The 16,338-nt window shown below is 36.1% G+C and overlaps 1 protein-coding gene across 15 annotated transcripts in view; it reads left to right on the forward strand.

Annotated features, from left to right (window-relative positions):
* SORBS2 (sorbin and SH3 domain containing 2) overlaps positions 1 to 16,338 on the forward strand; it is a 189,742-nt gene that overhangs the window by 93,187 nt on the left and 80,217 nt on the right. For 7 of the 15 annotated variants that reach the window (XM_087724498.1, XM_087724499.1, XM_087724502.1 and 4 more), the window contains exons 4-7: positions 3,365 to 3,457; positions 6,414 to 6,440; positions 9,666 to 9,790; positions 13,108 to 13,704. In XM_087724498.1, coding sequence (XP_087580624.1) covers positions 3,365 to 3,457; positions 6,414 to 6,440; positions 9,666 to 9,790; positions 13,108 to 13,704 — 842 coding nt within the window. Of the gene's footprint in view, positions 1 to 3,076; positions 3,212 to 3,364; positions 3,458 to 6,413; positions 6,441 to 9,665; positions 9,791 to 13,107; positions 13,705 to 16,338 lie in introns of all 15 variants that reach the window. The other 8 variants (XM_087724507.1, XM_087724512.1, XM_087724511.1 and 5 more) reach the window with 5 other exon arrangements.

Genomic DNA, 16,338 nt, shown 5'->3' on the forward strand with positions numbered 1-16,338 from the left:
AGGTGAAATATTCATTTTTATGAATTGATTCTTTTTTAATCATTGTATATCATTTGAATCACTATAGACATCAATAATTTGATTCTAAAATATTTATTTTTATATGAAATAATTAACAACTATTTATGCATACTCAAGGAATACCCAAAAAGGCTTAATGTAAACTATTCAACTGCAGATCTGAATTCCTCAACCAATTAGCAAAAGCTTGAAAATTCAGCCTCCTTTCTCTGGATTCCAGAACAAAAACATTTTACTCATTAAAAAAAACTGTATATAGCTGCAGAATTGCTTCTTCCATTCCATAGTAGAACAAATCACTTTTAGAGATTTTAAAAGCTGATTTTAAAAAATCCCTACAATGCTACTTGCACAGTGTTCAGCAGAGATAACACACATCCACAATCTATAAATAAATATTCTCTCACCAGACGTAAGAAGAATTCTTGTCTTTAACTTTAATGAGATTAAACAGTTTAAATCCAAGTGCATCAATTTAAAGTGCATTTAAGTGGCTGGGTAGACCAAGCTTTCCACTTATCCAGATTCCTTCTAAGAACATAACATTTCAAATAATTTGGGCAGATTGTTTATATGCAGCCCCTTTTCTCACATAGATAATGAATGGCCCAAAGTTAATTTGCTTAAATGGATCTTTAGTGTCCCTCCATAAATTTTAGGCACAAATGTACAAGGATAATATTATGATAAATGCATCTCAGTTTAAAATGATTTAATAACCCAACTGCTTTGTAATAAATGAAAGACATAAATACAAACCTGGTTAAAAACAGTCCTTGGAGAGTGCAAAAATATATGAGGTTTAACTTTGTTAATATTAAATCATCATTATGCAGAATTGTTACCATTTATCTTCTATGCGCTCAAAACATATCAAAATAAGCTACATGTTATATGCAATGCTGAATAAACAGTTTCTTTTCAGAACAGTTCCTAAGCTTAGAATAGCATGTCCTAGACACTCAGCATTATTATTTCAAATACCAGCTATTTTATTCTTTCCTGGAATGGATAATCAGAATCTTCCAAGCTTTCTTTGATTTTTGAATGTTTGCATGCCATCATATATTTAATCAACCAAACTGGATTTCCTTTAAATTCAGTAGGCCTGCCCCATGCAATTATCTTCTCCTTATGCACTATTAATGGCTGAGTAAAATCCAGCTGTTGGTTTTACTATGAAGTGTATGGGAAGCACAAGCTCCAAATCTCAGAGTGTTTGTAATATATTTCTAATCATTGCAAATTAAATTCAGAATTTGTCCTTGTAATAAAATCACCAAGCATGCAAAACATAAGCCCACCTGTGGTTAGATGTACTGGTTCACTCCTTGTGTTTCTACAAAAAAATGGACTATGCATGCAAAAGACCCTAGATCAAAATGTCAAATGGGTTTGAATGCTTCTACTACATACTGGTTTAATAGCAATAGCAATAGCACTTAGAGTTATATATCACTTCACAGTGCTTTACTGCCCTCTAAGAAAGCTCTCTAACTCTGCCATTTTTAGAATAATATTCTTCCCTAGGGGGCTAAGCCAACATGGAGGGGAGGACACTGCCAAACCTGATATTACAACTCACAAAAGTTCTTTGCGATAAATGATACATTCCTGCATTTCAGGCACATGGAATGAGTTTCCGATTTATTTTTGTTCACCTAAAACAGAGCAAATGTACACAAGAATTAATAGAATTTTAAAAAGGAGATTAACTTGGAAGATAGGGATCTTATTATATCAGAGAACTAGTTTTATTGGACTATTCTGGCAGGTGAATTGAAACTGTTGTACAATGATAGCTTTCTTGTACAAATGCAGCCTTCATATTGGGCAATATGCCCTAAATTCCAAGTTGAGTGAGGATAATAATGTTGCTAGGATTGGTTTGTTGCTTTGACTTACTTTCCTCACTGCCCCTTTTCTCTTACATTAAATCATAAAATCTGATTCATGGTGTGTTGGAGTGATCTTTGCTAGTGTTACCTGATCATTCTTAGTTTGAAGGTTTCCATTATTTTCAACTTACCTTCAGGTCTTTTAAAACTTATGGCAGCATCTTAATAAACAGCAGGCAGGTTGACAACTATGCTTTTGTATGCCTGTTTAAACTGATCAACTGCTTCTTTAATTATTTTTTGGTGGGATGGGGAGAATAATAATTACCAAAAGGGGGAGGGGGAGGGGAGTTAAGTTCAAGATTTAAAGTCAGCTTATAAATGCAAAATCTCCAAGATTCAAAAAATATTTCCATACATAAATCCTCCAGTAAATTTTGATTAGGAAAATTCTTTCCCACAGTTTCTCCAATTACAGCCAGCACTTTCTGCCACATTTGTTTTTGTTAAGTAGTTCATAATCCCTGGTAAGACATTTCATTGCACTTTCTGAAGAAGAACTAAAGGGGAATTTGCTCACATCCAAATTCTAGCATTATCACATCCCCCATAAAGTACTATCAATCAGTAATAGTTTCAGCCTTTCAGACACTTCCGAAGAACTTGAAGCAGCCCAAAGTCATGACTGTTTCTCGCCATTTAGGCAAAGGCTGTAGTGCTTCTAAAATAAGCTGTGTTTTTTCTTAAAATGAAAAAAAAAAACCTTCTTTCCAAAACTTGTTTCCAAAAATGGGGGGGGGGGGCTAAAAATGCAGCTGTGCCCATTTTCACCTTGTTCCTTGTAATTCTTTTATGTACAAATACCAAGTATGCCCCACCCAACCACCAAAAGGCTACTCCCTTTCAGGTAAATTAATGTTAAATGGTTTCTTTTTTCTTTCTGTTGGAGCAGGAAGATTGTTAGATGAAGGCAAAATGTTACTTGTTCATGTATTTCTGCCTTCAGTAAATAGTTCAGGTTATCATTTTAATAATCTGAATCAATATTATACTTGTTTTTTATTTATTTATTTGTAAAATTTATTAGCCGTCCAGTCTGTCACACAGTAACTCTGGGCAACTAATAAGATATTCAGTGAGGGCCACATACTACTTTCTAGTTCTGCGTTCTCATTAGTTCCTTATTTTGATGTGTCATTTTTAATCCTGCCTTTTAGTCTTTTTATTTTTGTGGTGAGTTAGGTACACCCAAGTGATTTTTCAAATACTGGAAAGCACATGCCTAAATCTCTTTGGCTGGTGTATTCTTTGGAATGGCAGTATTAATTAACAACAGCTTCCTCAACCTTTTGGTACGTATGTACAAGTATCTAGGGATCAACCACAAATTCTAACTGCATGGATTTATGTCCACATTTGCATATCTCAGTAATCTTCACTTTGTACATTGCATGCGCTTGCATTCTACGTCGTGGGCTTGTGCCTGTGTCCTTTTCTGCTTTCAGATAGTGGTGGGTGTGCTCGCAAACGTGCTGCCATGTCTGTCAAACTAACAGCGGTGAAGAGAGTTCAAAGTTCTCCAAACCTTTTGACCGCAGGTATAGCTGTTAACCATGGAATGCCACACTTCAGTATCATTGTGTTGTCTTTTATACAGTTTGCAATAGAATGGAATATTGGAAATGATAACCACGGATCCTCACAATTGTTATTGTGATGAATCTGTCATTTCATCACTGTTTAGCGTTTTTGTTCTAATATATATGTGTATGTGTATGTGTGTATTTGTGTGTGTGTGTGTGTGTGTGTGTATATATATATATACACACACACACAGTGTGTATGTATGTATGTGTGTGTATGTGTGTGTATGTATGTGTATATATATATATATATTTATATATACACGTACATACACACATACATACATACACACATACTTACATACATACATACACACTGAATGTATGTATGTATGTATATATGTGTATGTATGTATGTGTGTGTGTGTGTATATATAGATATATATATAGATATATATATAGATATATATATAGATATATAGATATACATACATACATACATACATACATACATACATACATACATACATAAAAACACACACACACACACAAACACACACATATATGCTGGTCTTGTTGTATTTGGGTCTTTTCCCGTGTAAGATCAATGTTACAAAAAGAAATTCTGGATTGACCTACTTTACTCAAATGTAGACTGTTATTTCAGAAAATAAATGTTAGCCAGAAATAAAAGCAAGCACAAATGTTCAGAATAAATGTGACATTAAATTATATTTAAATGAAAATTAGATGTAATAGTCTTTGTTCATCAATTATAATTGGACTAGCAACTCAGTTGTTAAGCAAAGCATTCACTAAGTGAAACTGCTCCTGTGCTTACTGTCTTCCTTTAGCTTTCCTTTGCTTTGCAGACCTTTGAAAATCATAAATGGAAGGATTGGTTGCAAAGTTAATTTTTTATCACTGTCACAACTGCAAATGGTCACTAATCAAGGCAGTCATTAAATAAGGACTATCTTTATTAAACAAAATGAGCTGAATTAAATTGTTATCAATTATTCCATTGTAGATAATGTTTCTTTGTATTATTAAACATTCAATTCTACTACAAGTTTGGTAAGGGCTGTGAACTGCACATGCTATTTTGAGGGATCGTGTGAGGTGCTAAGGCCATAAGTTGCACATCTGTAATGTAGAGGCTTCCTTGAATCTTCAACAGAAGCAATTCAGGCAATGATACTTACTAATCTTGCTGAACCATTGATTGAACTGTAATTCTGCTTAGCCCCAAGCAATTTTAAGGAATTATATGAGCAGAGCCTCTAATTAGACCTCCGTGAGAGTTTCCCATTCAGGAAAAAGGAGGAACACTTACCCATGCCAGGGCATAGTATTGCCCATGACAATTGAAAAACAAGGGCATTGTAATATTTTAATAAATAAACTGGTTTAAGTCAACTGTACCAAATTAGTAATATGCCCCCTCCCCAAATTTGTGTGCAGAAGTAAAATGTTGTCTTTATTTTTTTTCCTACTTTATAATTCTCTTTGCTCATGTAAAAAGCACTGTGTGTGCAATTCCTTATTGAAAAAGTGTAGAAGACAATAGGGCAAAACTAGAAAGTAGCTTTCAGGTTTCAACAATTTCACCTATCTGAACACACTGTAACATTTGTCATTATTCTCAATGCCCTTTAGAACATTGGATTGAAAGGTTTTCCCTCTGGCTGGTAGAAATCATAAACTAGATTTCAGATATTAACAGCTTTTAGCAATTAAATCCAACCCTTAGCTAAATGTTGTCACAAAACTGTCAACATAGAAAAATGAAATGTGAAAAATGAAAAACATGTGATAGCAAAATGGCAAAAGCCATATGTGGAGTCATTTTGTTACAATCATTCAGAAACAATCCTGAGTTAAATGCTTTTTTAAAAAAAATACATTTGATAGTAGCCCAGAGAATTTAATCAGATGAATTATATGTGATGAATCATATAAGAAGATTAATTGTAATTCTGAGTGTAATTGAATCAAGCCACAGGTATTGAGTTACTGTTCTTGTAGAGTCTTAAACTATGCATAGGCACTAGAAAGGAAGATAAATTCCAATAAATCAGTGTGTGCTAAATACATTATAGCATTGAGAAAACACAATGCTTTTAGTACATAAGCTTTATTGTTCAGCTGCTTTAGAGGGGTTTAGTACATCTTTTGCATAATTATGGTTAATTTTTAAATTAAAATTAATTAATTAAACATATAGTTTTAAAATGATTTATACAGAGAAAGATATTACAGATTAAGTGTGATCTTGCCAAAATACTGTCAATGAAAATGGAAAGAGCCTCTAGCTCAGCATTTCTCAATCTCAGAAACTTTTTCGGCGTTTCTCGATCTCAGCAACTTTAATATGTGTGGACTTCAACTCCCAGAATTCTCTAGCTGATAAGTTACTGAGGTTTGATAAACATTGCTCTGGATCATTTATTCTTTTGTTTTTCATGAATGTCCCTCAAAACATTGCTGGGTCTCATGTATTTTTTTTTTTTTAGTAATTTGTAATCTACCTAGAGAGTTTGGATTTTTAAATAGAAGTATAATAAATACTAGTGTTTAAAATACCGTAGTAATGGGTAATTTTTTAGACAGACATCAATAGTATTACTCCTGACACCATGGAGGTAGTTAAACCCTGGTTGATTGCTCAGTTTTGTATGCGAACTGACAAGTGGAATAGGATATATATGAACCAACTTGTTGAATTCATAAATAAAAAAGGTTTGGGCCAAGCAAAAATAAAAATCATCATAAGAAGTTATTTTGTGCTGGTTATTTTCATATACAACTCACTGAGTTCAGTGAACGTTGTACACTATAACATCAAATTATAATATTTCTAAAGTGTATGTTTGGTAAATAAATTTCCCTGAATGTCAGAGACTAAAACAAGTTGTAAGAATCCTAATCAAACTTCCCATATATTAACTTTAGTATTTACTCTTTCTAGGACTTGATTCCCATTCACCAGACTCAGGTAATTTAAAAAAAATAAATTAACTAAAATATTGCATGTGTTTGTATAGGCATCCATAACAAAATGTCTGTCATGGCATTTCATTGACGCGCCATGAACATACTTCTGCCAGGATATATGTACAGAAGGCCAGGCTTTGTGTTGTCACAATGCACAAGTTTTCATTTTTGCATCATTACAAAATTTGTACTGTATGTTGTATATATATTGAATAAGCAAGGCATACTATTAATCTAATGCTGTTCTCCTATAAATATTACTAAAGTTGAGAATGATCTTACCATGGACAAGAAACCTTGTGAATGTGTGACCATAAGCATTCCATTTTATTTTACTGAAACTTTCCCTTCTACTTCTGAGTGGCTTGCGATCCAGTCAATTCATCAAGGAGGAGTCTACATTTACACAGAACATTGATCCACAATATTTGCTGACTCTATTTTAGCTAATGTATTAGACCAGAAAATTGGATCCATTGTGTAAATGAAGCTAGGTAAATTAATCCTGCACCAAAATGTCATGTAAATGCAGCCAGTAATTCCAGCACAAAGTGGCTGATACATTTTTGTTATTAGAAAACAGTATAAAACAAAAAAGAATTCCATTGGTTTAGAAGGTAACTATTTTATTTTTAGCAAAAACTCTTGAAAAATTTCTTATAATTGAAGATACAAACTTTTTAAATAAGCAACTTTAGGATTTTTTAAAAAAAATTGCCATTGTCCTAGACTTATTTAGATTATATATAATCTAAATATTGTTTGTGTGTGTGTGTGTGTGTGTGTTTGTCTGTGTGTGTGTTGGGTTTTTCACTTATTACTGTTCTTGTCTCCTAGAGGAAGCTGTGCATTTAATTTGGGTCTTCTCTACTGTTATCTTCTCCGTCAATAATGTGCCATTTTTAGATGCATACTTTATTCTTATAACCACCACAAAGATATATTTAAATGTAGTAATAGCACTTAAATAGTTCTTTACCACTTCATAGTTCTTTACAGCCCTCTCTAAGTGATATACAGAGTAAGGATATTGCCTCCAACAATATCCAACAGTATCTAATAAAATAGGTCCTTATTTTACTGATCACAGAAGGATAGAAGACTGAGCCAACCGTGAGCTGCTCACAATCAAACTCCTGGAGTGAGCAGTGAGTTAGCCTGCAGTACTGCATTCTAAGCACTGCACTACAGCTCTTAAATGTAATAATGAAAGCTACCAAATAACTATTGCAAAAGATCCATTTATCTTGTTCATCCTTCAGACAGTTACCAACAGAAAAGTAGAACCTTTAGTCATTGGGGACTGCCATCATACCAGACTAACTAACGCACATATTCCCTTATCTTTTTCTTAGGGGTGCTGCTATAACTAATGTTTTAAGGCTATCCCCTCCTGGTGAAGCCTTCTTCTAATTCTCAGTCCATAGTAGAAACCATCAGACTTCAGAGATTTCTAATCCAGTGTGGAATTGTTGTTTCCCATCTTGTGACCCAAGCCTGAGATACATACAAAGTGTTTGTGGCAGTTTGATGGCAATCATGATGATGACAAGAAAGGCTGAGAAACTTGCTTTTACATGTCATTATGTTTTTTTCTGGTGGGGAAGGTATGCCTTCATTACCCCAAACCCCTTGCTTTTTGGCAAGGCATTTTTCCCACATGGCAAGGACATTGAGTTAACATTGAGCTGCCATCACAAGAAGCAGTCTTCCAAGCATCCTGCTCATCAACTCCACCCCATCCTGTGGATGATTGGAACCATCTGATTTATGGCAGTGTAGAGTAATGTTTCTCAACCGTGACAACTTTAAGAAGGGTGGATTTTACTCCCAAAGTTCCCCAGGCAGGCTCCAAGCCACCTGCCTTAAAGTTGCCAAGAAACACTTAAGTAGAGAGTTGTCCAAACTTCTATCACCCACCTCTCTGCATCAGGTGTTACAGGTACTCCATGCCAGGTGGGAAGCTGGTAATTTCTACTAAAACAGGAAAATAAAATCTTTCCTGTTTTACAGAGACTCCCCCCCCCCCATTAGAAGGCTTTAATTGTATCACCATTGTAGATCAGCCATTGCAGATAATTCACAGGATGGGTCACATCAATTGAAATGGAAAGCCCCAACCTACCTTAGATCATGTTCTCCTAGGAAAGCCCCAACCTACCTTAGATCAGGTTGTCCTAGATCAGTGGTTCCCAAACTTGGCAACTTTAAGACTTGTGGACTTTAACTCCCAGAGCTGGCTGGAGAATTCTGGGAGTTGAAGTCCACAAGTCTTAAAGTTGCCAAGTTTGGGAACCACTGTCCTAGATTATTAAATCTACTTATCTAGCCATCTGTCTTATTCCCATTCTCCATTAGAAAAGTGATTATTTTTTGTTGGTAAGGACATTTAGCACCTTATCTTTTTTCCACAGAACACTCTTAAGAAAAAGTCCATTCACTGACATTGTTAATGAGGTTGAACAATGATGAGCTATGAATTTAGGCTGGCATACTTTGAACTGACTCATAGCCTGAACAACAACCCATTAAGCCAGCTGTCCGAACATGCCCAAAGTGTAGGAACATTCCATTTTCCACTTTAGAAATGTCTTCATAAGGGAGAGAAAAAATCAAACGGTTGTCATTTTCCCTGAACACTTCTAATTTCTTTCTTTTAAAGTTTATGATAGGTCTCTTGACATCTCTTTAACTGAGCCCTAATGATTTTCTCAATACCAAGTGATGGGATTTCAGGATTATAAATGGAACATGGATTTCCCACTTCCAGATAAAGGCTTTATTCTTTGTCAAGTTATAAAACGAACTATGGAGATGCCACTGAGAAACACTATGAAACATTATGAAAGTCAGAGTCAGGCCATTCATAGGTGGTGAGGGGCAAGGAAGGACAAATAATTATACATGTATGATGATTTTATATTCATACTGTCATCTATGCCATTTTGTTTTATGGATGCTGCTTGACAAAAAAGTCATTTGTTTCAGCTGAACAATGGTGGTGAACCCAACATCACCTCCTCGTTGTTCTTCATAATAAAGTCTGTCCTATGTTGTTGATTCACATGTATTTATATCCTTTCATTTTTCACATTGGTGCCACCGCTTCTATCCAAAGGGATCTTTTTTGTTCTTTAAAAAAAATTAGAACTGATTTCACTTGTTACATTATCAAAGGATTTCTGTATCAGAAATAAATTTACTTGGATTTCTTTCCACATAAAAGCTTGGAGATCATTTAACATTGGAAGTGGAGAGACACTGAATGGAGACACTAGCAGCTCCTCTCTTGCAGCAAAAGGCTTTCGAAGTGTCCGGCCAAACCTACAAGAAAAGAAATCACCAACTCAGGTAAACAGGGAGCTGTATACAGTCACACTTCCACTTTCAATGCTATGTTTCAGAAACAGAGAAGGGGTTATTCATTCCTTTGGATGAATGTTTCCTGGATGCTATCCTAACCTAATTCATATTACTCAGGCATACATACATACATCTGACATACATTTACATCTTGGCTGTATGACAAAAAATATACTACTTATACACAGTTTGTTGTTATCTCCAACTCTAAATTTGCTTCCTGGAGTAAAGTATCCAGCTATGAAATGTCCTTCGAGTTAAATATACTCTTTTTCTAAGGAGTATATTTTTCTGCAACACAAGTCTGCAACGCAAGTCCAGAGTTCCAGAAACCAAAGCACAGTCCAAGAGTTTGAAATCAGAGAGCCAAGGCCAAAGTCCACAAGTGAAGTCTGAAGTTTGTCTGAGAAACATGATCCAGATTCACAAAGCAGTATTCACAAAATCCAGGAAGGTACCCATCAAAATAAACAGGTGTTCACGACAAACAGACCTTTCCCCAGTGTCTGGTTACAACACTCTTCTTCAGGTTTTCCTTGTGAGGAAGGGAGGCTGCTTCTTCGCAAACAGCCTCACTGACCCTCTCTCTGTCTCCCTTCACTCTGCTGGTGATCCCCACCTGCGGATCAGGCAGGGGAGGAAGCTGTTCCTTGCCAGAGGTGTTCTGGAGCCTGTCATCCCCGCTGGCCCTCTGCAGCTGATCCACTGCTATGGGCAGCTTTCTGTCTGGTCAGCTGTGCCCTCTCCCCCACTGCCAGACAGCCCTGGGACTGCCTTGGCTCAGCCCCTGGACTTTTCACTCATTTGGAAAGGACCATGCCATCCTCATCCAACAGTCCCAATTCAATCTCCTCCTCCGAACCGGGATCTGACAAAGCGATGACACTATTCTAACACACTATAATTGGGCTGTCCTTGAAAAACAACTAGAAACATTAGTTGCTTCAGTATGCAGTGGCCTGGGTAGAAATGGATGTATATATATTCAAGTTACCCAGGTGTTTTACAAGTTACATTGATTAACAGGTTTGAGGTTTATTTTATTTATATGCCGCCCTATTCCCTGAGGGACTCAGGGCGGCTCACAAACCCAAGGGGAGGGGGGAGGTAAACACAAAAGAAACTACAACAGAAAAGGTACAGGGGAATTTAAAAGACAACCAACAGTCACACGATTCGAGAGGGGAAGGGAACTCATCAACCCCAGGCCTGCCGACACAGCCAGGTTTTAACGGCTTTTCGGAAAGCCTGGAGAGAGGTGAGGGTCCAAATCTCTGCGGGGAGCTCGTTCCAAAGGGCCGGAGCAGCCACAGAGAAGGCCCTCCCCCGGGTAGTAGCCAGATGACATTGGCCAGTAGATGGAACCTGGAGGAGGCCTAATCTGTGGGTTCTAATGGGCCTTTGGGAGGTAATTGGCAGCAGGCGGTCTCTCAAGTACCCAGCTGGCTTCCATATATGGTTCAAGGTGTAGTTATTATTCTTCAGGTTCTACATATCTTCAGACTTGGTACCTAAGAGACCATATTCTCCCATATTCCTCTGCCAAACCAGTCAGATCAAATAGGGACAATTCAGGGCAGGTCCTGGGTCTTCAGAATTGTCACCTGACAGACCTCTAAGGTGGGCATACTCACTCTTTCAACTCCATCAAACTTTGCTTAGTAGAAATTCTACCCACTTTATTTTTCCAAGGCTTATTTTTCCAGGAAAAAAAAAAAGGAAGACTTACCGTATTTTTTGGAGTACAAGACACACTTTACCTCCAAAAAAGTGGCTCAAAATTTGTGTGCGTCATACTCCAAATGTAGCTGTTTTGAAGGCTTTTTTCAGCCCTAATGAGATGCTAATGAGTGAAGGGATCTTTCGTGCTTTGTCTGCTTTTCTCATGGCTGCTCCCTCTGACATTAGCGCCTCATTAGGGCTGAAAAAAAGCTTCTAAAGCACAGCTGATAGTTGGAAGATCGGAAGATCAGCTTCACTCATTAGCACTTCATTAGGGCTTTAAAAAAGCTTCCAATGTTTTTACTGTAGCATTTTCACCCCTTTGGATACCGACACATTTAAGTGAGGCTTGGAAGAGTAGAGACAAACAAAATGAATTCTGTGCTTCAAAAACAATTTCTCAAGGAATGGAAAATCTACTTCTCTCCAATGCAACACATTATTTTGCAAATTGTGGCTATCTTCTTTGAATGTTCTCATTTAAGTATGCCCTTCAATTTTTCTGTGGAGCAGATAATTTGCTAATGTTACTGTTCCAAGTTTCCAGAATAGAAATAGCATAGATCATGCTGGTTGATGATCTCAGATAGAGTTTAAGTAGGAGAGTGTACTCTTTTTTGGTCCAAATAGACTTCTTACTGGCCCTCAATAATGATTGCTTGTAATGACTGTAAGTGATTGTTAATCAGTGTGGCCTCACTTAGAATACATAGTCCAGGGGATAAAAAGCATGTGCGATCAAAACCAGCAAACTTATGTGCTGAAGCTGACCAGACTAAAGACGCTAGCCAGGTGAATATCTGATAGGCAGATTTTTTTTCTTATTTTCCTCCCCAAAAGTTAAGGTGCGTCTTAAAGTCCAAAAAATATGGTACCTCTTTCATCATATATAGGAGATGGGTGTTCTTTAACAGGAAGGAGGCTTGTAGGGCTATGGTATTTGTATTTGTTGAAAGTTATTTTTTATGTATATTTATATGTACTTGAGGTTTGGAAAGTAGTTTATCTATTTGTATTGTTAGCTGCCTAGAGGGTGCAGGATGAGCAGCATACAAGAATTATTAAGTAAATCAGTAAATTTATAATTTGGGGGGGGGGGGTATGTGCATGCACACACATACAGATTTGCACCAGAATAGTTTTATTTGCATGATCTATCTAAAATGCGATCTAAAATGCATGTGCATTTTTTCCTCTCTGCCTTAACAGTTCTGATAGCCAGTAGTTTTGTTCTAAAAGTAAAATATTTTATATCCATGTTGTTACCCAGAAAGAGCTTTTGCTGCCATCCTATCTGCAGTAAATTAAGTAAAAGCTACATTCGACTCAATGTTACATTTTTAAAGGTAGATATGTAAAATGTCAATAAATATATGCTAATTTTCTATCTAGCAAAATAAAATGTTTTCTGGAATGTTGTATTTTGCAGCTTGATTCAAGAAGCACTGATTGCTATGACAACTTTTACATTTATTAGTGCCTAGATTTTAAAAGACAACTCTGTTTACTTTCTTGCTAATGTTTTGCTTTGTCTCTTTCTCCTGTAATATTCTTTTGTTGTGTGGATGCTTTTGGCAAATAAGGCACCCCCCCTGCCCCCTAGGAAAAAAAGTTTTGGTAGATCTGGAATATCTAATCTGAAGAAGAGTGGAAGTAACTCCTGTTCCGTAACAACCAAACAAATTAAACCATATCCTGATGGCAAATACTCTACTAACAAGGAGTTTCTTCAGAGGACAGCTTATTCTAAAAAGTCTAACACAAGAATGTCTTTCACACAAAAAAGCACAAAACCACTGGCCTCGGTTTCTAGCACAAAAACAATAGCTGGCATTAGAACTATTGTTCCTCAAGGCTACAAACAGCCTCAGAAACGTAGAGTTTCTACCCTGAAATTGACTCAGGCACAGAATGCATCTAGCAGTGTTCCTTCTCATACACAGCAAATGCCTGAGCCTGGTGGTGCCTCAGCAGTTCCATGGAGGTCTGCCTCACCTGTCTGTAACCCCGTGCCTGAGATACACAAAGCATCTCTCTCCATTCAGATAGCCCCCATCCCTGATTGTAAAGCATCACCTGAATGCCAACATCATCCATCTAGATTTTCTCCAGACCCTTCAAAGATGCCACCAGAAAATATGCAACAAATGTCTGATGCTCCAGCTGCGCAATGCCATGTGGTATATTATCTTTATCTGTTTCTCTGTCTTCTTAATTTTAGCTCTTTCTTGTATCACCTAACTCTTTTCTCTTTAGCGTACTCACATAGTTCTGACAATGACCACAAATCCTGGGTAAAACTACCTGTCACAATAATGAAAAATCTGCATTATTATTATTATTATTATTATACAATTGTATCACAGCGGCCAGTTGTTTCGCCGGATTTGGCATTGGTTACTAGTCAGGCCCCACCCAGGGGCCTAGGACGTCGTAACATATTATTATTATTATTATTATTATTATTATTATTATTATTATTATTATTATTATTCCAAATACATTTCGAGTCCATCTTAACCCAAGGAAAGGAGAAAGACAAAGAACATAAAACATTTCAGTCCTAAAAAGAGAACATTTTCCTGCATTCTGGATAAGGCAAAGTTGTGATCCATAGAAAGGAGACTCACCCCAAAACAGATCATAAATCTTCTAATTATCACTAATTGGCAGTAGTGCCAATATTGAAAGACAGCTCTGCTCTCATGTGCCTACATGGGAAGTTCACCTATCCCTTTCACTCACAGTTGTTTGCATTTAAAAGTTAGGAGACACACTAATATTGCATTTCATTAAGAAGAAGGATTTTCTTCTTGTTTTAAATTAAAAATTAAAAAATTTTAATTAAAAAAAAAAGAAGGATTTTGTGCTAAACTAGAAAATCAATGACATTTGACAGAAATATTTCGTATAGGAGTATTTTGAACAGCACTTCACTTTTGCTGCGTAAGATGTCTATGTCCTGTACATGCACTATTAAAAGGGGCACACACTCAATTTTCTCCTTTTATTGCACTGAAGTGATAAAAGAGAGGAGGGCAGGTACACATACATTTTTGACATTTCTCTGTAAAGGTTTCAGTTCTCTGGGGAAGGTTGCAAACTGAATAGTATTTTATGTATTGATTTTGAATGAATAGGAATTAACTGTTAGTAGCACACTAGTAGATGTGGGCATATTTCGCTTAAGGTTGCTGCAGTAGTTAGGGTTTTTGGCAGAGAAGCACAAGTTTTAAACAGCTCCTATTTATGCATCAATGAGAAAATACCAGACTAACCAATATAGTATAACTGATTAAAAACAGAATCATTTTATAGATCCAATAGTTGGCACCCTTCTTATTTTAAAATTGTTTAACAGTTTCTGTTTAAAGTGTACTTAATAATGTCTGACTCTGAGATTTATTATTTCTCAGAAGAGTAATTTACAGCTAAATGGAAATAATACATAAAGAATTTTCATGAATGAAGGAATTTAAGATTAATAGTTAATTAGTTATATACCATTGAGTCAAACTCACTGCCTGGTGACTGCATGGAAAAATGCTCATCGTATTGATAATCCTTCAAATGAACTCATAGCTGTTCCAAGATCATTCCAGTAATCTCTTTGATCCTGTTCATGCATGTTATCTGTTGACTTCTGTTATTCTTCTTTCAGTTTCTGCTATTTAATTATCATATCAAGTGAGCAGTCAGGGTTTTTTTTGGTTCAAGAGTGGTTGACTTGGTTTTCCTGAGGTTCATGCAGCTCTTAGCACCTGACTTCAGAGTTGTAATTCATAGGTTTCCATTTTATTTCACCCATTCTTTCTTAAGTGTCCAGATTTCATATCTTTCAACTGAAAAGGCCATTGTTGTAACTAATATTCTATTGCAATTTAACTGTCACCAACTTGCCTACATTCCTTAGTCCATTACTCCAGAAAATTAATCTCTACATCTTTAGCATGCTTTCTATCTATATTGTTGACCCCCCCAATGAGATTATCCACTATGTTTCTTTACAGATTACATTTACTGTTGTTTTCTTCATATTTAATATTAATCTATATTTTTCACTTTTCATCTTCACCTTCAGTAAAGTCTCCTTTACTTTCAGCTGACAAGGGTTCCTATCTCCATAGGAGAGTCAATTTAGATCCCAGTCAAGCTATTCAGGGAAGTGAAGGCAACTAAATTGATGTACCAACTGACAGAGAAATGTTTAAATCAGCAAGGAGGAATTAATCTAAGCAGAAAGTTAAATTGAGCATTTTCATTATGCTGCTCTATCTCTGGGAAACTGTATGAATAAAATACCATTTTCTGAGGCTCACACAGTTAATCAAAAAAGCAAGTGGGCATATTTTTACTTTTATGCCCTGGAGAATTTCATTCCAGTGAAGAGCTACTTTTAGTGCTTGTCAAATGTTGCCCAGGTTTGCAAAACTCTTTTTCCTCCAAAAATAATCCTTAGTAAAGCACACATAACTTCCAGCACCATTGGTAGCATGAAAAAAATCACTTTTGAATCAGGCTTCTTTTTTTGCATCACTCTTTGCATAAATTTTATTGCATAAAGTGAAATAGATTTTAAGGTTTATTATACATAATGGACTGATGGGAAGACCTAAGGAATTTGTAGGATTCATCACAGTTTCATTTGATACTAATTGCTGAAATCACTTGTGTGTATTTCTCCACTTCAGTATATTATGAATCAACAGTTTCCAATTTACAAGTCATAAGCTCAGCAATTGTGTTACTCAATCAAGCATGTATTCATTAAGAACTTCTCAATTTCTGTTCATTTTGATGGGATGGGCACATGG

This window comes from Thamnophis sirtalis, unplaced genomic scaffold (genome assembly GCF_051295495.1).
Source record: "Thamnophis sirtalis isolate CommonGarterSnake01/CBP01778 unplaced genomic scaffold, rThaSir2_p1.2 scaffold_10, whole genome shotgun sequence".
Taxonomy (NCBI): Eukaryota; Metazoa; Chordata; class Lepidosauria; order Squamata; family Natricidae; genus Thamnophis; species Thamnophis sirtalis.